General features: G+C 41.1%; 1 protein-coding gene across 2 annotated transcripts; it reads left to right on the forward strand.

Moving 5' to 3' along the window:
• capn10 (calpain 10) lies at positions 1 to 21,164 on the forward strand. 2 transcript variants are annotated; one of them, XR_009817366.1, is made up of 14 exons: positions 1 to 253; positions 3,557 to 3,757; positions 5,616 to 5,747; positions 5,827 to 6,023; positions 6,800 to 7,032; positions 7,113 to 7,260; positions 8,371 to 8,537; positions 8,614 to 8,867; positions 8,939 to 9,141; positions 16,861 to 17,116; positions 17,190 to 17,380; positions 17,463 to 17,508; positions 20,318 to 20,688; positions 20,784 to 21,164. XR_009817366.1 is itself a non-coding variant. In XM_061979746.1 (13 exons), exons 2-13 carry the CDS (start codon positions 3,614 to 3,616, stop codon positions 20,354 to 20,356), a joined length of 2,010 nt encoding a protein of 669 aa, XP_061835730.1. In that variant the 5' UTR covers positions 1 to 253; positions 3,557 to 3,613; the 3' UTR covers positions 20,357 to 21,164. The 2 variants fall into 2 exon arrangements, 1 of the variants encoding a protein (XP_061835730.1); XM_061979746.1 differs by having other exon boundaries at positions 20,318 to 21,164.
• Positions 21,165 to 22,441: the final 1,277 nt, after the last annotated feature.

Consider the following 22,441-nt stretch of genomic DNA (forward strand, 5'->3'; position numbering starts at 1 on the left):
CTATGTCCGGAAGTAGAACTGTTGTCACACTGTTTAATGTTCATACTCGGCGATGTGACATGGCTCTCTAATTTATAAAGAAATGTGTCAGGCTTAGTCATGAACTGTACTTGAACCGACATGACGACAGCTAGTGAAGCGTGACAAAATAAGCGCCTATGGAGACGCCACATGGCCGGTAACATACAGGCTAAGTAGCTTAGCCGCTGTGTTATGATGGCGACGGTGCACTGGATGAAGATGCTCAAAGCAGGTAAGAGAGCAAAGGACGTCGTTTTTATCGTGTGAGGTCAAGACTGATATTTATCATCGCTGGTGTGATTGTTACAAATACTATTGTCTGCTTTTTATTCTGCTCGTTTTAACGGCATGATGTTAAACTGGTTTTAGCGCTGTCATAGTCACTGCTGCCCTCTAGAGTGAAGAAGGCGTACTTGCGTGTAATTACCGCTATTTGAGGGACAAGCGGTAGATCATGGATGGATGGATGTTACCTAGTTCAGTGTTTTTCAACCACTGTGCCGTGGTACACTAGTGTACCGTGAGATACAGTCTGGTGTGCCGTGGGAGATTATCTAATTTCACCTAATTGGGTTAAAAGTATTTTTTGCAAACCAGTAGATATACCGTATTTTCCGCACTATAAGGCACACCGGATTATTAGCCGCACCTTCAATGAATTACATATTTCATAACTTTGTCCACCAATAAGCCGCCCCGGATTATAAGCCGCGCCTACGCTGCGCTAAAGGGAATGTCAAAAAAACAGTCAGATAGTTCAGTCAAACTTTAATAATATATTGAAAACCAGCGTTCTAACAACTCTGTCCCAAAATGTACGCAAATGTGCAATCACAAACATAGTAAAATTCAAAATGGTGTAGAGCAATAGTAACATAATGTTGCTCGAACGTTAATGTCACAACACACAAAATAAACATAGCGCTCACCTTCTGAAGTTATTCTTCATTCGTAAATCCTTCGAATTCTTCGTCTTCGGTGTCCGAATTGAAAAGTTGCGCAAGCGTGGTATCCAAAATGGCCGGTTCCGTCTCGTCGAAGTCATCGGGAGTCAGTGTCGCTGTTGTTCTGTGAATCCTGCCTTCCGGAAAGCTCGGACCACAGTTGTGACCGAAATATCTGCCCAGGCATTTACGATCCACTGGCAAATGTTGGCGTATGTCGTCCGGCGCTGTCTGCCCGTCTTAGTGAAGGTGTGTTCGCCTTCGGAGCTGTGTGAAAAAAGCCACCCGGCCTCTTCGCGTAAACTTCCCTTAACCACTCGCTCATCTTTTCTTCATCCATCCATCCCTTCGAGTTAGCTTTTATGATGACGCCGGCTGGAAAGGTCTCTTTTGGCAAGGTCTTCCTTTTGAATATCACCATGGGTGGAAGTTAGCATGGCAAGCTAGAACCACAGTGAAGGATGACTTCTCATTCCCTGTGGTGCGAATATTCACCGTACGTGCTCCCGTTCCACAGTGCGGTTCACAGGAATATCAGTTGCTGTGAAATACGGTAGTAATCCGTGTGCGGATGGAGAGATTGCGTCTTTTTATGAACCGGATCCTTTTCGCTTAGTAGGAGCCATTTTGTGGTCTTTACAGATGTAAACAGGAAATGAAACGTACGGTGATATCCGCGCGTTTTTTCTTCTTCTTCCGGGGGCGGGCGGTAGCTTACAGTAGAAGAAGAAGCGCTTCCTGTTCTATGGGGGCGGGTGCTTACCTTGGCGGTTGCTTGCGTAGAAGAAGAAGCGCTTCCTGTTCTACCGGGAAAAAAGATGGCGGCTGTTTACCGAAGTTGCGAGATCGAAACTTTATGAAAATGAATCGTAATAAAGCGCACCGGGTTATAAGGCGCACTGTTAGCTTTTGAGAAAATTTGTGGTTTTTAGGTGCGCCTTATAGTGCGGAAAATACGGTAATCAGCCAATGTGCCGTTGTTGAGTGTCTGTACTGTCTAGAGCTCGACAGAGTAACCGTGTAATACTCTTCCATATCAGTAGGTGGCAGCAGGTAGCTAATTGCTTTGTAGATGTCGGGAACTACGACGATGGTTTGTCGGGATCCCAATATGCAGCCGACAGCGGGAGGCAGCGTGCAGGTAAAAAGGTATCTAATGCTTAAACCAAAAATTAACAAAAGGTGAGAGTCGCTAAGAAAAGGCATTGAAGCTTTGAGATGGCTATGCAAAACAAAACGAAAACTGAACTGGCTGCAAAGTAAACAAAAACAGAATGCTGGACGACAGCAAAGACTTACAGCATGTGGAGCAGAGACGGCGTCCTCAAGGTACATCCGTACATGACATGACGATCAACAATTTCCACCCAAAGAAGGACAGCGTCCACACAACTTAAATATTCTTGATTGCTAAAACAAAGCAGGTGCTGGGAATAGCGCTTAAAGGATGACATTAAACTCCATCCATCTTCTTCCGCTTATCCGAGGTCGGGTCGCGGGGGCAGCAGCCTAAGCAGGGAAGCCCAGACTTCCCTCTCCCCAGCCACTTCGTCCAGCTCTTCCCGGGGGATCCCGAGGCGTTCCCAGGCCAGCCGGGAGACATAGTCTTCTCAACGTGTCCTGGGTCTTCCCCGTGGCCTCCTACCGGTCGGACGTGCCCTAAACACCTCCCTAGGGAGGCGTTTGGGTGGCATCCTGACCAGGTGCCCGAACCACCTCATCTGGCTCCTCTCAATGTGGAGGAGCAGCGGTTTTACTTTGAGCTCCCTCCGGATGACAGAGCTTTTCACCCCATCTCTAAGGGAGAGCCCCGCAACCCGGCGGAGGAAACTCATTTTGGCCGCTTGTACCCGTTATCTTGTCCTTTCGGTCATAACCCAAAGCTCATGACCATAGGTGAGGATGGGAACGTAGATCGACCAGTAAATTGAGAGCTTTGCCTTCCGGCTCAGCTCCTTCGCCACAACGGATCGATACAGCATCCGTATTACTGAAGACGCCGCACCGATCCACCTGTCGATCTCACGATCCACTCTTTCTTCACTCGTGAACAAGACTCCTAGGTACTTGAACTCCTCCACTTGGGGCAGGGTCTCCTCCCCAACCCGGAGATGGCACTCCACCCTTTTCCGTGTGAGAACCATGGACTCGGACTTGGAGTTGCTGATTCTAATGACATTAAACTGCTACAGGAAAATATCAACAAAACAGGAAAAAGCCACTAAAATAGGAGCGCAAGACAAGGACTAAAACACTACACACAGGAAAACACCAAAAAACTCAAAATAAGTCACAGCATGATGTGACAGGTCGTGACAGTACACCTACTTTGAGACAAAAGCTATTGTGATGCATGCTTGGTTATGGTTTGAATTCATATCCAACAATTGTGAGAACAACTTTTTACTGTCAATATGTTTTCTGCTGGTGGTGTGCCTCCATATTTTTTCAATGAAAAAATTGTGCCTTGGCTCAAAAAAGGTTGAAAAACACTGACCTAGTTGATGTGCTATTGTTTAATCCTCAAGTCACCTTTTTTTTTTTGCATTTACAATGTTAACTGTTTTGTTTATTTATTTGTCTACAAAAAGCAATGAAGAGGGTGACGGCGGTCACAGCTGGCTGGTAGTTAGGAACTCAAAGGAGCCATGGGAGGTGACGGGAGAGAGGAGAGTTGTGATGGCAGTCTCTATGAGGACCAGGACTTCCCCTCCGATGACTCGTCAGTGTTCTGTGACAGCTCCACACCCATCTCCAGGCTGCAAGGACACATCACCTGGCTGCGTCCACAGGTTAGCCCCAGTCGAAGAGGTCACGGAACAGAATGTGATGAAATATTTTGCTGATGTTCTGTCACCAAAATATTTCATCCGCAAGTTGTGCATACGGTGTGTGTACATTTGATTGTATGAGGGAGCATTAAGGTCACACTGTGGAGAAAACTAGTAAAAATACTGCACATAATTGTTTTATTGAAGCTCTTTAACATCCCTCATCCTCAGAATCAGATCAGAATCAGAAATACTTAAAAATCCCAGCGGGGAAATTAAGATTTTCAGCACAATCCCATTCAAGATCAGACAAACATTACAGGGAGAGACAACAGGATCGCTGACGGGTCTGCCAACTTCCGGCGCTCCTTACAAAAAAGGTGAGAAACAGGTAAAGCCTTCTGGGGCGGGGGCTGATTAGTGAGAAGAAGAAAAAAAATTCAGTCCAAGCCTGGGCCCCTGGAGAGGGGGTCCAGACTGAGGCCAAGGAGAGAGAAAAAAACCTCATAGCACACATAAACATGTGTGTAAGAGGGAAACATTAAAGAACACAAAGGACATTAAATACATTAAAAGAGGTGACGCAACCAGCCACTTCTGCACACAGCCACAAAAGTAAAACAACAACAAACAAAAAAAAAACATATACACTGTGGTGGCCTCTGCGGTGTTCCACGCCATCGTCTGCTGGGGTGGGAGGAGCATGGCCAGAGACAGGAGGAGACCCAACAAAGCAACCAAGAGAGCCGACTCCACCCTCGGCCGCCCACCAACTCTCGGCCAGTGTCCAGTCCGCATGGATGAGCATGGATCTTAACACAGGGCTGCATTGATGCTTTTTATACTATGATTTGCAGTCTCAGAGAATTATGACCGCATTCTTGGTAAAGATTTTTCAACATGCAACTAAGATTTTATTCTCAAAGCATTATGACTTATGTTTGCTTTATTCCATCCATCCATTTTCTACCGCTTATTCCCTTCGGGGTCATTCTATTCTTATAATTGTACATCACTAAACAAACATTTTTTTTTGTTTTTTATTTTTCAATGTTATGTGCTTTTTTGCTTTCAATATTTTGACTTTATTTTCATAAAATTACAACTTTATATTTGGAGAGTTGCAATTTTGCTCATATTTTCATGCATAATTGGGGTTTCATTATTGAAGCATTAATTGTTTTTTTGTAATATTATTATTGTTGTATTACTCTATGCGCATATTTACAAGACTACTTTTGTAAAAAATACTAATTCGTTTCTCATAGAATTTGTTTATTAATTGTAAGATTACTTCATGTTTCAAACAAGACTCAAAGAATCCTACATTTTTTTTTTCATAAAACAAACCTCTTTTCTCATTTTATGACTTTCCTCATGTTTTTTCATTTTGTTTCAGTGCGACTGTAATACAATAATACATTATGTACAGTACAGGCCAAAAATTTAGACACACCTTCTCATTCAATGAGAAGTTTTCTTTATTTTCATGACTATTTACATTGTAGATTGTCACATCAAAACTATGAATGAACATATGTGGAGTTATGTACTTAACAAAAAAAGGTGAAATAACTGAACACATGTTTTATAATCTAGTTTCTTCAAAATAGCCACCCTTTGCTCTGATTACTGCTTTGCACACTCTTGTCATTCTCTCGATGTTAAGTACATAACTCCACATGTGTTCATTCATAGTTTTGATGCCTTCAGTGACAATCTACAATGTAAATAGTCATGAAAATAAAGAAAACACATTGAATGAGGAGAAGGTGTCTCCAAACTTTTGGCCTGTACTGTATATGTGTAAATTAATAATCAAGATCAAACTGGATGATTGCACTATCACGACCATTATTTATTTATCTTTTATCTGTAGGAGATCTGCCAATCACCGGTGTTCTTCCCTGACAACATCTACCAAAGTCATGCCAAACAAGGTTTACTGGGAGACTGCTGGTTTTTGTGTGCTTGCTCCATGCTGATCAGGAACAAACATCTTCTGGACAAAGTCGAGCAAATCACTTTCTTATATTGCTAATAATTATAGTAATGTACTTAATTAAATATTTGATACTTTGTACCGGTAGGTCTTTCCTGCCCAGCAACCTCTGTGGAGTGACAGCGGCTACCGCGGCTCCTTTCACTTTTACTTTTGGCAAAATGGACTCTGGACTGAGGTCACCATCGATGACCGCCTGCCTTGTGTTGACTCTGCTCTGTGCTTCTCACACTGCAATGGCCCCTCTGCATTCTGGGTGGCTCTGCTGGAGAAGGCATATGCCAAGTAAGTACACTTCAATCCATTTCTATTGTACAAAACCCAAAACCAATGAAGTTGGCATGTTGTTGGCACAGAACACTTTTCCACTTTGCATCAGTCCATCTTAGATGAGCTCGGGCCCAGCGAAGCCGGCTGCGTTTCTGGGTGTTGTTGATAAATGGCTTTCGCTTTGCATAGTAGAGTTTTAACTTGCACTTACAGTTGCAACCAACTGTAGTTACTGACAGTGGTTTTCTGAAGTGTTCCTGAGCCCATGTGGTGATATCTTTTACACATTGATGTCGCTTTTTGATGCAGTACCGTCTGAGGGATCCAAGGTCACGGGCATTGCTGCTTACGTGCAATGATTTCTCCAGATTCTCTGAACCTTTTGATGATATTATGGACCATAGGTGGTTAAATCCCTAAATTCCTTGCAATAGCTTGTTGAGAAATGTTGTTCTTAAACTGCTGGACAATTTGCTAACGCATTTGTTCACAAAGTGGCGACCCTCGCCCCATCCTTGTTTGTGAATGACTGAGCATTTCTTGGAAGCTGCTTTTATGAGCTAATATTTTCAAAAAATAGCAAAGTTTACCAGTTCAAACGTTAAGTATCTTGTCTTTGCAGTCTATTCAATTGAATATAGGTTGAAAAGGATTTGCAAATCATTGTATTCTGTTTTCATTTACCATTTACACAACGTGCCAACTTCACTGGTTTGGGGTTTTGTACTTTAAATTTCAATACATAAAATAATTATTTAATAAATCAATCTGCCCTCTCCTTGCTTCTTTAGACTTTGTGGCTCGTACGAACAACTGTGGGCGGGGCAGGTGTCCGAAGCCTTAGTGGACTTGACTGGGGGTCTTGCAGAGAGCTGGACCCTGTCCGGCATCAGTTCAGAAGAGGAAGAGAAACCAGAAGAGAGTCACAGTCAGGCCAGGATGAGCAGAAAGCTGGACCTGGATCTTATGTACCCAATGAGAGCTTTTTGCGTACTCTGTTGCTCCACTCAGCACATCCTTGGAGGTATGTTATGTCATGTATGGTTTCTCAACCTTGTAAAATACTTTTTGAGGTCTTTAGCTGATGATTTCACCTGCTGTTAGGAGGCGAGGAGGTGGGTCAGCAGCACCATGCCATGGCTGTGATGGAGTGGTTGGATGTGAAGACAGTAGCAGGGAGCAGCAGAGTGAGACTGTTCAGGATCAGAAACCCCTGGGGGAGGTGCTGCTGGGGCGGAGCTTGGACAGAAGGGTGATCATCCTTAATTCCTGTACTGTCTAAATATACATATGTGTTTCCTTTATTTATTTACTTTTTTTTTTTTTTTTTTTAGATATTTATTTCTGTGTACAATTATGATACTTTTGGAGAGTGTGGAACGTGGTTTCATTTGCAATCCAGGGACGCCTCCAAAAACAAACATCTTGCCGAGAGATTCAAAAACGGATTATAAAAGTGACTGCGGAGTAGGGCTGGGTGATTATATGATCGTGATTAAATTGAGTTAGATCAAGGTTTATATTCTCTCGATCAAACATGGCGGAAATGTTTGTTGGAAATTACCGCAGGGATGCAACGTTGCTTGGTATAATCCTGCAGGGGACAGTCCGCCCTTATTGACCGGGATCCTGTGTGTTTCTGTGAATGTAAAAGAAAGCTGTTTTAGTCACACTCTTAATGTGTGACTCAAATGAGAGAGTTGGGTCAAAGATAAATAAATGATAAATGGGTTGTACTTGTATAGCGCTTTTCTACCTTCAAGGTACTCAAAGCGCTTTGACACTACTTCCACATTTACCCATTCACACACACATTCACACACTACTGAGATTCTTTACCGAGTTGCTGTGTGTAATTGTTTGGTTGTCAAATGTTAAGGTGGTATTATTAAATAAGTGTATAATTGTTTGGTTGTCAAATGTTATGGTGGTATTATTAAATAAGTGTATAATTGTTTGGTTGTCAAATGTTAAGGTGGTATTATTAAATAAGTGTATAATTGTTTGGTTGTCAAATGTTAAGGTGGTTTTATTAAATAAGTGCCGGTGTGTAGCAGGACCGATAATCAACATTTCCGTTTTACGTTAAGATGCAAAAAGTTGCTGGACATCCGTTGTTTGATTTCATTTAGACATGCCTCCAGGTGACTACAATCTGGCGTGTTGGTCAGCTTTTGAAACACAACATATAGAAGGAGTAGCAACTTTAGTCTCACTGACTGCTGCAGCTCACAATGTAGTGCGCAGTCATCGCAGGCACTCATGTTGAATCAATTTAAAAAAATGTTTTATTACATTGTTAATTTTTGTATTATTTATCTCTGATGTAGCTGCTTTTATCACTCTTCCTCTCCTTGTGCAGTGGAGCAGGATGGCGCTCCCTTGACTCATCTGAGGCTTTGGCTCTCCAAGCCAGGGTGTCACAGGGCGAGTTCTGGTTGGATGAGACGGAATTCCTGTCCCAGTTTGATGATGTCACCGTCGGCTACCCTATCAGTGAGGAGGGGCACCTGCAAAGCATCTATACTGGTAATTCCTCATATTTCGGTAAAGTGTTTTTCCACTTTGTAATTTGTTTCCTTGGCGACTTTCTCAATGATGTCAGGAAACGCGCTACCTTACTGCCATCAGCTCCACGGCCGCTGGGTGAAGGGCCTCTCCTGTGGTGGAAGTCGAAACAGCCGGGGCTACCTCGATAACCCCAAGTTCTGGCTGAAGATGTGCAACAGAGGAGAGGTTCTTGTCTCCCTTCTGCAGTACAGAAAGTGGACCAAAATGGAGGACCAATTTGCGGACACACCTCCCGGGAACAACATGAGACACCAGCACTACCACGCCATTGCATTACACATGTGGAAGGTGTGTACTGCTATCCGCACTAAAGTGTTGCGTGTCCTGCTTGTGCACCATCATCACCTTTCTATCGCCAGGTGGAGAAGAAGCGTTTTAATCTGAGCCGTACTGTAAACAAGCCTCCATGTGCTTCAACTCACTGCCACGCCCACCAGAGAGAGGTGGTCTTGCATGGGCAGCTGGAGCCCGGGCACTACCTTCTCATCCCCAGCGCCTACCAGCTGGGAGCAGAGGGTCGCTTCCTCATCAGGGTCTTCTCTTCGTCTGCTTCCTCCCTCAGGTAAGAACTAGCTAAAGATCCGAGGAACTAATGATGATAGCCATAGAACTGGAAATTGAGCTTACACAATGTGGCTGAAGTGACACTAAGTCAACATCAATAGTGGGACTTTGTGTTTAGTTTTAATCCTTGTCCAAGTTAAGATTGACTTTTGTTGCGCTTGACCATTTTTCCTCTCAGGGAATAAAACAGACTGGTCAATCCCAAGTTCTTTTGGATGACATACAGAACGGTACAATACCACGTTTTACTGAAGCTTCAGGAGACCAGGCCTTACAATGCAACCATAGCATCAGCAAGCGAGATCTAAATCCAAAAAAAATGAGTCAGTTTATGTAGAGCGAAAACAACCCCTCTCACCCAGAAAGGAACACAGCTGCTTCTTCAAAACAGATAAGAAACTGGCCAAAACAGCTCAGTGAGCCGACAAACAGGAGCCCTTAAGACACAACAAAGAGTTTGCTAGCGGACATAAGATAAAAACAAGGAGGTCACGAGAAGACACACTGAATGGGAAAATACTAGCTGATTTAAACATGACTATGGATGAAGAAAGAACAATTTAAGAATATATCATTCTCACACTATACACATCTACTTTTAGGTGTTCGGTTTCCAGCCTTGGTTTCTACATTTTTGGTTTTGTCCAATAATTTTCATTTCGGTGCATCTCGATTGAAGAGACTTGTAGTAACATGTACTTTTAGCTTGAATGTTTACTATAAATAAGAGAACTTCCTTCTACACTTGTATGAGCGTTAAGAACGTTCAAAATAGTAATTTATAAGGGTCCCACTTAGGGTTGGGCGATACAGACGATACATTTGGCAGACGATAAAGATTTTAATAGTACGTCATATCGTGATAAATCATGGTAATGGCACATTCTATCTGTGTCCCGCAAATTTGACAACGACAAGCGAACAAACGCGCTCTCATTAAAGCATTGTAGAGCATTCTCGTTTGCTAGCTAGCAGCTAACGTCCCTCCGCAGTGTGAAGTTGCTTATAAATCACTAATCCTCATTTCCGTCAAGGCAAATAAACTACGTTTAAGTATCATCTCAGGAGGACGAGGAATAACTACACACCGTAGGAAGATATGCTAACCGCTAAGCTAGAGCTCTTGAATGTAAACAAAGGTGGGCGGATTGATAGTATCAATATATGGGCGATACGACATTGGTTGGATTGATATTTTTTGTTGTCTTTTTTGTTATTGCTTACAAACTCTGGAAGTAAGTCCCTGGACAAAGGGTCACAATCACTAACTATTTTAGCATTCTAAATATGATCAAATATGCTTGCTGCTGCAAGTATATATATATATATATATATATATATATATATATATATATATATATATATATTGTTATGAAGGTGTCTGTTACTACATTATATATATATATATATATATATATATATATATATATATATATATATATATATATATATATATATATATATATATATATATATATATATATATAATGTAGTAACAGACACCTTCATAACAATATGTAATATTTACCTACGGTATATTACTGTATTTTGGTAATTTTAAGAATTGCCTGAACTTCTTTCCTCTGCGCATTTATTCCCGTTTCCACAGCAGGACAATTCTGACTTCCGGCAACAAATGTGTGTCCTACTTCCGGAAACAAATGCGCGTGTGTTTTCTAATCCTGGCAGACTTTGTAACAGACAAAAAAGTTTTTGGATTTTTGGACAATTGAGGATTCACAACCTTATTTTTTTTTACCCTGAATATACGGAGGATGAACTATAGAAGCGAGCACGAACAGAGAGTGAAACTTTGGAGCAGACGGAAACCGACAGAGTGAGGTCGATGTGACTTGACGCTGTAAATGTGAAACTTGGAGCTAATCTATGCCGACAGAAATGGCGTGATCACCCAAATTAAACCAGAAAAAAATGTCTCTGGCCAGCAGGACCAAACGGACAACTGTCCATCGAGTAAGTCACTATAATATTGATCATGGTACATGCAGCACAACTACAGTACATACGCTGTCAAGCTAGCTGTGTACAAACAAAACATTCAATGTGGGCTAATACTTGACAGATATGGTTGTTATTGTTTTACAGTCAGTACATTTTGGAGTCTTATCGCATTGTGTTGTGCATTACAAAGTCAAAAGCTCTTCACCTGCTGACGCAGTTGCTTGCTTACCTTTTGCCGTAGTTATCTTACGGTTAATGCCTTAGCATGCCGTTGCAAGGCGATGTGTTACTACGTTAGAAAAAGAGTTCCTCAGTGTTCGCTCTTACAATGACAATGTCGCTACAGCCTGGTTATTACACAGGTTACCTAACGTAAATAAAGTCTTGTAGGCAGTTTTTGTATGCATTTGTAAAGTGATTTAGAGGCAGAATGAATCGATCCCATTAGCTGCATTGCTAGCCAACTAAAACGAGCTGATTATTACAAATTTGAAAGCAAAAAAAAAACAAAAAAAACTTTTGTCTTCTTATCTTTCATAAGGATTGTGAACAACAGGACAAATTCCAAGAAAAGTGAAGTTCCCCTTTAAAGTCAGAGCCAATAGTCGGAAGGAATTTAGATATTTGATTGATATTGTTACACTGTCATCCTGTGTTTTTGTCTGATTATGATTGTGTGTGGAAATTGAATCATTCAAAGATTGTAATAATTTCAAGTATCAGTATTGATTTGACCAATACTGTCCCTTAACTATTTGGTATTCAGAATCAGAATCAGAAATACTTTATTAATCCCCGAGGGGAAATTAAATTTGTCAGCACAATCCCATTCCTCCACATCGAGAGGAGCCAGATTAAGTGGTTCGGGCATCTGGTCAGGATGCCACCCGAACGCCTCCCTAGGGAGGTGTTTCGGGCACGTCCGACCGGTAGGAGGCCACGGGGAAGACCCAGGACACGTTGGGAAGACTATCTCTCCTGGCTGGCCTGGGAACGCCTCGGGATTCCCCGGGAGAAGCTGGACGAAGTGGCTGGGGAGAGGGAAGTCTGGCCTTCCCTGCTTAGGCTGCTGCCCCCGCGACCGACCTCGGATAAGCGGAAGAAGATGGATGGATGGATGGAATCCCATTCAAGATCAGACAAACATTACAGGAGACAGAACAGAATCGCTGACGGGTCTGCCAACTTCCGGCGCCCCTTACAAAAAAGGTGATATACAGATAAACAATTGGGGGGAGGTGAGAAAAAAAAATCAGTCTAAGCCTGGGCCCCTGGAGAGGAGGTCCAGACTGAGACCAAGGGGAAAAAAAGGCTCATAGCCATAGCACACATCCTTCTCACATGTGTGTAAGAGGGAAACACAAAGGACATTAAAGACATTAAAAGAGCAGATCTGATGCAACCAGCCACTTCTACATACAGCTATGAATAAAAAGTAAAATAAACATATACACTGTGGTGGCCTCTGCGGTGTTCCACGCCATTGTCTGCTGGGGTGGAGGGAGCATGGCCAGAGACAGGAGCAGACCCAACTAAGCAACCCCTCGGCCGCCCACTAACTCGGCCAGTGTCCAGTCCGCATGGATGAGCGAGGATGCGTCTAAGGCAGGGGTGTCAAACTCAAATACAGAGTGGGCCAAAATTTAAAACTGAACAAAGCCGCGGGCCAAGGTTGAACAAATTAACCTTTTAATAGGGACCCAAACAAGTTTTGCATTGAATATTGAACAAGCAAGGCTTATATAACTTTATAGTGACATGCAAAATCGAGTTTCAAATAATAATAATACTAATTAAAAAATATCAATGGCATATCAAATACAATTTAAATAAAAATTGAATGCCTCTTTTCTATTTGCAGCCTTCTGAGGTAAATCTCAACATTAACTTTTTCCACAGGCTAATAAATTTTAAAATAAAATAACAATGAATAAACCAACCATTCAGGACTTTAAACTGCTCAGTTTGAAACACACTGATCTAATTTGATGTGCCCAAGCCAGATACCTGCCATCTTTTCTTGGATGCTAGTTCATTAATGTCGGGACTCAGGCTTTGAGCTGAGGCACCCTTCATTATCGAACGAAGGTGTTCACCAGTCATTATATCTCGTAGTCCACCCGGACCACAGTCTTGGGGGCGTGCCTTAAAGGCACTGCCTTTAACGTCCTCTACGAGCTGTCGTCACGTCCGCTTTTCATCCATTCTAACAGCGTGCCGGCCCAGTCACAAGATATGTGCGGCTTCTGTACGAACACACACGTGAATGCAGCGCACACTTGATCAACAGCGATACACGTTACACTGAGGGTGGCCGTATAAACAACTTTAACACTGTTAGAAATATACGCCACACTGTGAATCCACACCAAACAAGAATGACAAACACATTTCGGGAAAACATCCGCACCGTAACACAACATAAACACAACAGAACAAATACCCAGAACCCTTTGCAGTACTAACTCTTCCGGGACGCTACAAAATACCCCCCCCCCCCCCTTCCCACCCACACACACACACCCTGTAGCGTCCCGGAAGAGTTAGTGCTGCGAAGGATTCTGGGTATTTGTTCTGTTGTGTTTATGTTGTGTTACGGTGCGGATGTTCTCCCAAAATGTATTTGTCATTCTTGTTTGGTGTGGATTCACAGTGTGGCGTATATTTACAAAAGTGTTAAAGTTGTTTATACGTCCACCCTCAATGTAACCTGTATCGCTGTTGATCAAGTATGCGTTGCATTCACTTGTGTGTGCGTGCAGAAGCCGCACATATCTTGTGACTGAGCCAGCACTCGTTGGACTGGATGAAAAGCAGACGTGACGATTTTCGTGAGGGGCACTGAAATTTGGGAGTCTCCCGGGAGGGTTGGCAAGTATGGGAATTAGCGGTGAATGCGGTGTTACCGCGGCACCGCCACTGTATATAATCGGCGGGCCAGCTCTAGTGTTAATTTGATATCGTCTCAAGGGCCAAGTGAAATTACACGGCGGGCCAAATTTGGTCCGCGGTCCAGAGTTTGACACCCATGGTCTAAGGAGACTGAGGTGTCCGATACCTGCTCATTCAGCCAAGACACTGTGGAGCCTGTCCGTCCCGGCACTCAGTGCTAGCTCCGCAGCCCTGTCTCTTCATCTGCATCTTCTCCAGTCCCTCCAAACGGACTCTGGTGTGGCAGAGACCCAGCAGCTGGTCTCCATGGCCAAAATGCTCCCGGGAGACAGATCCAGAAGTCCACAAAAAAGCACCGCAGAAGTCACGAAAGTGCCACCCCTTGTCACACAGTCCCAAAGGGTCCCGAACCAAAAGGCAAAAAAAAAAAAAAATAAAAAAATAAATATATATATATATATATATATATATATATATATATATATATATATATATATATATATATATATATTTATAATAACACATGAAAACAAAAAACACAAAAGGATGACACAAGAGCACAGAGCTCCTGCCAACAGCAGCCACTGATGCGGCGCCATCTTGGGAAAAAACAATCAATTAAAAAAAATAAAAATATTGGAGTGATAATAAAATGTGTAGTACCGCCAAACACTAATGTTAAGTATCCAAACAACAGAAGAATAGGTGCTTACATTACTGTATTTTTCTGACCATAGGGCGCACCGGATTATAAGGTGCACTGCCAATGAGCGGGTCTATTCAGGTTTATTTACATACAAAATGCGCACCACATTATAAGGCGTATTAAAGGTGTAATGTTGTGATTATTTTTCTGCATTTAAAAGACTTCCTTGTGGTTTACATAACATGTAATGGTGGTTTTTTTGGTCAAAATGTTGCATAGATTATGTTTAGTGGCCGGTCTTATTTACGTGGCTCACCTTCGACAACATCTTCTCCGCGTCATCTTTCTTGTAGCTGTAGGTTTCAGCACTTCTATAGTGAATCTACTGTAAGATATAAGTTAGAACTAGAGATGTCTGATAATATCGGCAGGCCGATATTATCGGTCGATAAATGCGTTAAAATGTAATATCGGAAATGATCGGTACAGGTTTTTTTATTATCAGTATTGGTATCGGGTTTTTTGTGTGGTTTTTTTGTGTTTTTTTTTTATTTTTCTATTATTAAATCAACATAAAAAACACAAGATACACTTACAATTAGTGCACCAACCCAAAAAACCTCCCTCCTCACTCATTATATATATCAATATATATCAATACAGTCTGCAAGGGATACAGTCCGTCAGCACACATGATTGTGCGTGCTGCTGGTCCACTAATAGTACTAACCTTTAACAGTTAATTTTACTAATTTTTATTCATTACTAGTTTCTATGTAACTGTTTTTATATTGTTTTACTTTCTTTTTTATTCAATAATTATTTTTTTAAATTTATTTATCTTATCTTATTTTATTAATTTTTTTTAAAAGTACCTTATCTTCACCATACCTGGTTGTCCAAATTAGGCATAATAATGTGTTAATTCCACGACTGTATATATCGGTTGATATCGGTATCGGTAATTAAAGAGTTGGACAATATCGGAATATCGGATATCGGCAAAAAGCCATTATCGGACATCCCTAGTTAGAACTGTACGCTACTTTCTATTTGAAATGGCAAAAGCTGAGGATGAATGCCCCACAACAAGTGAGTGGAGAAACAGAAGGAGCTTATTGAATACGCCACTATAATGGTGGACCCGCGCAAATTATTGGCACTCATGCAGACCCCAAATACACAACAGCAGGTACGAATAGGTAAGAAAAGTTAGTTTTGCTTAATATAGCAAAACAAAACGCCAGCTAATGTATCCTAATAGGTGTCATTTTGGGGTCCTCATACACACACCATAATAATACCCATACCATGTCTGACTATGGTAGCTGTAACGCGCCGACAATTCATCAAGGCTTTGTACCTTACCAAAGTCGTATTAAAACATTTTGACAGATTTTTGAGTGCCCTGTGTAGTATTCTGTATTATCAATGAAACTTCAAAGTTTTAGGCTTGCTTTTGTAGTGTCATTTATTGAACAGGCGTCAACTTGCAGTCCACATGTATCTCTTATGTGTGACTACCATCTACTGGTCACACATACCAAATTAAATTGCTTCAAGGTCGGAAAGCACAAACAGAATAAATCTGTGCATTAGGCGCACCAGGTTATTAGGCGCACTGTCGATTTTTTTTTAATTTAAGGATTTTAAGGACGCCTTATAGTCCGAAAAATCCGGTACATTTGAACAGAAGTGTAGATAGAACCATGTTACAACAGAGAGATTACATTAGATTAGTAAGTCAATTATAATCAGTTTTGAGAAAATAATACAACTATAAATGATGCAATATGTTGCCGCAAAGGTCAGCAGCCTAATTAGGAGTCTTTGTAACCTGTTTTGAAATAGTTGTATTATCTTTTACATACCAAATAATATATAAATATATTATTAATAATATACTATTATAGAAAAAGGCTGCAATATACACTGCTATATAGCTTTTAGGCCATATCGACCATCCATAGTCCCACTGTATTTCAAATAGCACAAAAGGGTATACTGGTTCGCATCAGTTGTTTTAGTCCCATTTTGACAATAGAAAGGCCAAAAAACTGCTGCTTTGCTTAGTTAAATTAGTCATACCTCCATTGGCTTTCTTTAAGGTCTCCATGGTGCGATGCTGTTTGATCCAACAAATGCTCCGTAATGATGGTCTTAATAATATCATTGTATAAATGTATGACATTGCTTTTTTTATTGATCTGTCCTTAGTGCCTTGAAGAGCCTAGCACCTTCCCTGCCATCAACCACAGAAGGAGAGTGGGAGACAACTTATTTCCAGGGCTCGTGGGCGAAGGGAAGTTCTGCCGGGGGAAGCAGGAACTTCACTTCTCACCGACAGAACCCTTGCTTTCCTTTTACGATTTACGATGAGCCTGTAGCTATGGCGGGCGCCAACGTCAATGTTACCCTGAGCCAGATCTGCAACGACGCCGACCTGCACCCCATCGGTTTTCATATTTATAAGGTCACAGGAGACACTTTGACAGGAGAGTCAAATCATGTTTGATGTTTAACATCTGGCTTTAATTGCTTAACAGGTACCAGCAGGGGAACTCAGTCAGACCATCCCCAGTGAGGATCCAGTCGCCAGTTGTGTTCCTCACTGCTACACTCAGGATGTCACTATGGCCTGCTCTCTTCCAGCCAGAGCTTACGTCATCGTACCGTCCACGTACGAGCCTAACTGCACCGGAGCCTTCACCATCTGCCTTGCTCGCAGAATACAGAGGTTAGCCCTGACACCCAACTGTGGTGTATTTTGTAAATACACTGCCATTAGCAAGCATAAAACGTTGTTGTGTGTCCTTTAGGAGAGTTGTGAAAAGCCAGGAGAAGCTGGGAAGAACCATTCAGGAGGTTGGTTGCCATGTTTTCACCTCGCAGTACATTAAACCTGATCTGGAGTGACCCCATTATAAAACCTGTAGCCTATTAATTGTTAGGGCAATGTTTTCAGTAACAGTGTTTACATTCAGAACTCTCATACAAGTGTAAAAATAAGTTAACCACTGTATAATAAACTAAAAAAACAGCTAAAATATGGTATTCAGATGTAATTAAACTAAATAAAACTGAAAAAAACAAAAAAAAATGTTTTAAAAAAGCTCACAATTCGAGGATTACAAGTGTGTAATAAAGTACAAAAAGTTAAAAAAAATATTTGCTGTGGAAGCTAAGCACGGTAAACTAATCTAAGTAAAACTAAAATAACGTTGAAAAAATATTAGAAGATAATCACAATATGAATCAAATTAAATACATTAAACGTACTTAATCATGTATATTTTGCTATCCTGTGCAATTTTTGACAATGGAAGCACACAAATTGCACGGTTTCCACGTAAATGTAAACGTAAACCAAACGTATTTGATAGTGTTGGTGGTGTGCCACGGCAGCATATTAGCCGCCACACCTAAAAAATGAGGGTTTTTAATACAAAACAAAATTAAGTAATAAAATGTTTTGTAGCCTCCAGAAAAAAAGTCAGATTTTTTTTTTTTTTTGCCAATTGTACGCTAACATTGGGCCCAATTCCAACAAGTATTTCCTCACACACTTCTTCGTATTTCACTCCCAGACACCTCATTCTCTGCTGACAAGGTGTGTTCACAGACCATGGGAAAAATGGACATAATAACACACACATTAACACCAGCTGGTAGTTTCAGTATGAATGGGTATATATAGTTTATTATTTCCGCACTGTTGATTCTTGATGCACCGAAAATTTGGCCGCTGAAAAAAGACGTATTTTGATCACCTGAACACCGCTGCCGAAACCGGATGTTGTTATGACGTGGTTTGTGGTTGTCGGTAGCGGAGGCAGCATGTTCCCGTTGTGGATGCACTTTAATATGTCTGAGATATACACGCGGACAGTGATCTTCAAAATTTAAGAGGACAGTGGCAGTTTTCAATGAGAGAAAGGCTCCCAGCAGCGCGGAGCAAGTGTGACGTGGGGCTCGCTTTTCATCGTGGACATGGAGTGACAGAATTGGATAATTTCTAATAGGGATATAACGGTAAACGGTATAATAATAAACCACGGTAAAATTCTGTACGGTTACTAATACTGTTGAAATTTTTAATTAACGAAAAACTGTCATTTATTAATGCATTTCAGGCAACACTGCTTACTTCCTGGAAATGGTGTCACAGCCACTAGCGTCGTTCGGTTTGAACAAACATGGCGTAACACGACTATACAGACTTTGCTACGAAGATTTCCACTCGGAGTTGGAGCCGAGCGCTTGGTTTAACTTCATTTTCCCTTGCCTCATTTCCGTGGAGTCTTGGCGTGCGTTTAAGAGCGCACTGCTGTTTTTAGATTACGACAGGTGTGGACAATATTGGAGACAGACACATTTGTCTCACACTAAAAGCATACAGCGAAGGAGAAAACAATTTGATGTTGCTTTTATTTTCTCAATATGGCGTCCTTCAGCTGTGACAGTTAATGAGGTGAGGAAACATGCAGCAGTCGACGTGTCGGAAAACATTGCCTTAACTTGTCTATAAAGAGTTTAGTTTGTTTACTGGGATGCTCATTCGTCCTTTATTTAACTGCAAACTATATAAGTGTTCAAATAACATTAATACTAGCTATAACGTTTCGTCATCGAATTGAACGCAGGCTGTGAAGATTGGGTTTTCGATGTGAAAGGTATCACTCCTGTTTAAAATTATGAATCCTATTTTCATCTATATGGACACAAAATGCAGTTACGTCTTATGACCATTAGGTGCCGCCTTGCAAAATTCTTACATTTGTTTTTATTTGTTTATCTCTTATGTCCATACAGTGCTATCTTGCAGAATTTTCACATTTATTTTATTTATTTGTTATGTTTTTCTGCCATATTACTTGTTTATAATGCTTGTGTTGCTTTCACTTGCACATTCAATTTCTACTTGAGGTCCATGAAACCGTGTTGTTATCTACAATAATGTTTCTTCTACAAAGGAAATAATTTTGAATGTGTTGTTTGTGGGGGGTTTTAAATAAAACTTGGTTAAAAGATTTCAGTGCAAGTAATTTTTGAAAATTTTGAGCACATTTAAAAATACCGCCATAATAATGATAAACGTGATAATTTTGGTCACAATAACCATCATAAGAAATGTTCATACCTAAACACCACTACAGTCTACACCAACACCAGAAATAGATGCTAGATTTGTTGCTAGACGTTTTTAATAAAGACAGAATAACTAAAAAGATTGGACAATAAGCCGCAACATTTGGAAAAATAGAGCAAAACAATATTGTGTAAGAAAAATATATGTTAATACTATAATTAATAATAACAGATTTGTTTTAAATGTATGTATATTTATTTTTGCCTTTTTAAAGAAAATATTTGCATCATAGCAAATCTGATGACGTCATATTGACCATGCCCCTAACCACGCCCCCACCGCCACAGGTATCTTGGCAATCTAGGGAAAACACTGGACGAATATGCAAATGAGGTCATATTAACCACACACCTCGTCACAAGTACAGTATATTGGCAAAGGGGGGACCCTGAATTGAGTACTGCTTAGCAAAAGTAGGGCCTTACAGTATTTTATTATAATTCTTCAGTGTATTTTAGTTATTTTGTCAATGACCACAAGATGGCAGCAGTAACTAATCCATGTCTTTTTCTTTCTGTTCGGCAGGTGACTCACATCTCTGTGATGCAAAGCCAGCGCTCTTGAAGTCGGCACAGGATGAAAGGACCCCCCTGCCCTCGCCATAGAGACATGCATGTGGAGCAGTGGGAATGTGTGCGTCCGCTGGGACTTCCCTTTATCCTGAACTGCTGAGGCTCAGGGCTGGATGGGCAGCAGCCCCACTCATTGGCCATTAAGACATCAGAGGCTGTCGGTGGGCTGGGCTGCTAATGAACTATGACTGGACCGGCCGGTGTAAACAAACAGCCGCCATTGAAGAAGGCCGCCACCGCTGTTTGCTCATTCGGTCGCTGATGTGCTTGCCGGAGCAGAACAAAGGGTCCTCTCATGAAGGTCCTCACAGAAGCGGGCAAGGGGTGAGTGGTTGGTCTGTCGTGAGCGCTGAGCCAACCAAACTTTACCAAGACACACCGAGTTGTCTACCAATCTGCTTATTCAACTCTTTCAACAGACATCTTGTTACCATCCTCAAAGCACCCTTCAGACCACCACTCTGACCTGAACCCAGCCTCCGATACCGCCCCTGAGCGGCAGGATGCAAGCGATGAAACGAGGGCTGCGGCACATCAGAAGAGGTCGGCCCGTGTGAAGAGAGTGCCAGTTGGTTTTTTGTTGTTTGCCTCCTGTTCATCCACCATAACTGTGCTAAAATGAAAGCTTTCTGATGACTGAATCACTTGGAGGTAGCCAAAGAATATAGGAAATGTGGCGTTTTCTATGTTTTACGTCTGGAATAAGAGCAGTATTAATATATTTAAATAGTGACGAGTATGATGTTGTTACCTCTATTCATCACCAGAGTGGATGGGAAATAAAACAAGATGTGATTGGAGTGTAGACTTTCATCTTAAATGTAGTTTTTACAAACTGCTGCATTGGGCTCCAAATGCTAATGCTTAGTTGGCTAGCGAGTTGTAATTTCCAAGCAATATTGCTAGGGTATATGACAGGAGTGCTCTTCTGGTTTTAAGAACCAACTGCAAAAAAAGAAAAAAACACAGCTCAAAGATCCTCAATGACTTGTTCTGCTTTTTAAGGACAAACTGTACTGAAAAAGAACCCTATTTAAAGATAATCTACTACAGGGGTGTCTAACTTGTTTTCATCGAGGGCCACATCGCAGTCATGGCTGCCCTCAGAGGGCTGCTTGTAACAGTGAATGTAAGAATATAAAGTATAATCGCCTCATTATATTATTGCCTATGCATTTGGTTATTTGATTTGTGTACATACAAATTGATGGATAACTTGCTTTGAAATCGTAAGTCCAAGTGACAAGCAGATATTTAAGTATTTATTGTTATTTTTACAAACTATAATATGGTATATAATAATTAGGGGTGCTAAAAAATGTTTTTTTTATCACATTCGAATCCCGATTTATATTTATCTCGTAAATTGATTATTAATTTTCAAAAATCTAATTTTATTTTATTTTTTTTAATTTTAATTTTACTTACATGGTGCACATATATGTCATACGTCAGCAACCAAAAAGAGGTTTTGTAACCTGTAAGCCGTTTTGTTAAGGTGTTGTTATTATTATACCAAATAATACATTGCAAAAATCAGTTTGAATCGAGAATTGCGTTGAATCGAGTCTCGATTATGAATCAAATCCTCACCCCAAGAATCGTAATCGAATGGCGAGGTGCCCAAAGATTCACACCAATAATAATTGAATATTTGTTGCATGAGCTGATAATAACAAAGTTTAAAACATATGAACTTTTCTGTATTGCATTTTTTTTTTCTGTCAAAATGGAAACAATGAAAACATTTAGTAAGAAAGGTTAAGTATTATTTCAAGGCTTTCGCGGGCCACATTAAATGACGTGTCGGGCCGGATCTAGCCTCCGGGCCTTGAGTTTGACACCTGTGATCTACTATTACTAAGTTTATATATATATATATATATATATATATCACGGGGGGTGCTCGAGCCTATCTCAGCTGCATTCTGTAGGAAGGCGGTGTACAACCTGGACAAGTCGCCATCTAATCGCAGGGCCGACACAGATAGACAGACAACATTCACATTCACACTCACATTCACACACTAGGGACCATTTAGTGTTTCCAATCAACCTATCCCCAGGTGCATGTCTT

The sequence above is a fragment of the Nerophis lumbriciformis genome, linkage group LG19, assembly GCF_033978685.3.
Source record: "Nerophis lumbriciformis linkage group LG19, RoL_Nlum_v2.1, whole genome shotgun sequence".
Lineage (NCBI taxonomy): Eukaryota > Metazoa > Chordata > Actinopteri > Syngnathiformes > Syngnathidae > Nerophis > Nerophis lumbriciformis.

Bases quoted from the DNA above. Each gene is read 5' to 3' on its own strand.
- capn10 (XM_061979746.1), top strand. From the start codon at position 3,614: ATGGGAGGTGACGGGAGAGAGGAGAGTTGTGATGGCAGTCTCTATGAG. The intron at 3,758-5,615 runs GTTAGCCCCAGT...TTTTATCTGTAG, and splicing joins TCACCTGGCTGCGTCCACAG to GAGATCTGCCAATCACCGGT. The intron at 5,748-5,826 runs GTCGAGCAAATC...TTGTACCGGTAG, and splicing joins ACAAACATCTTCTGGACAAA to GTCTTTCCTGCCCAGCAACC.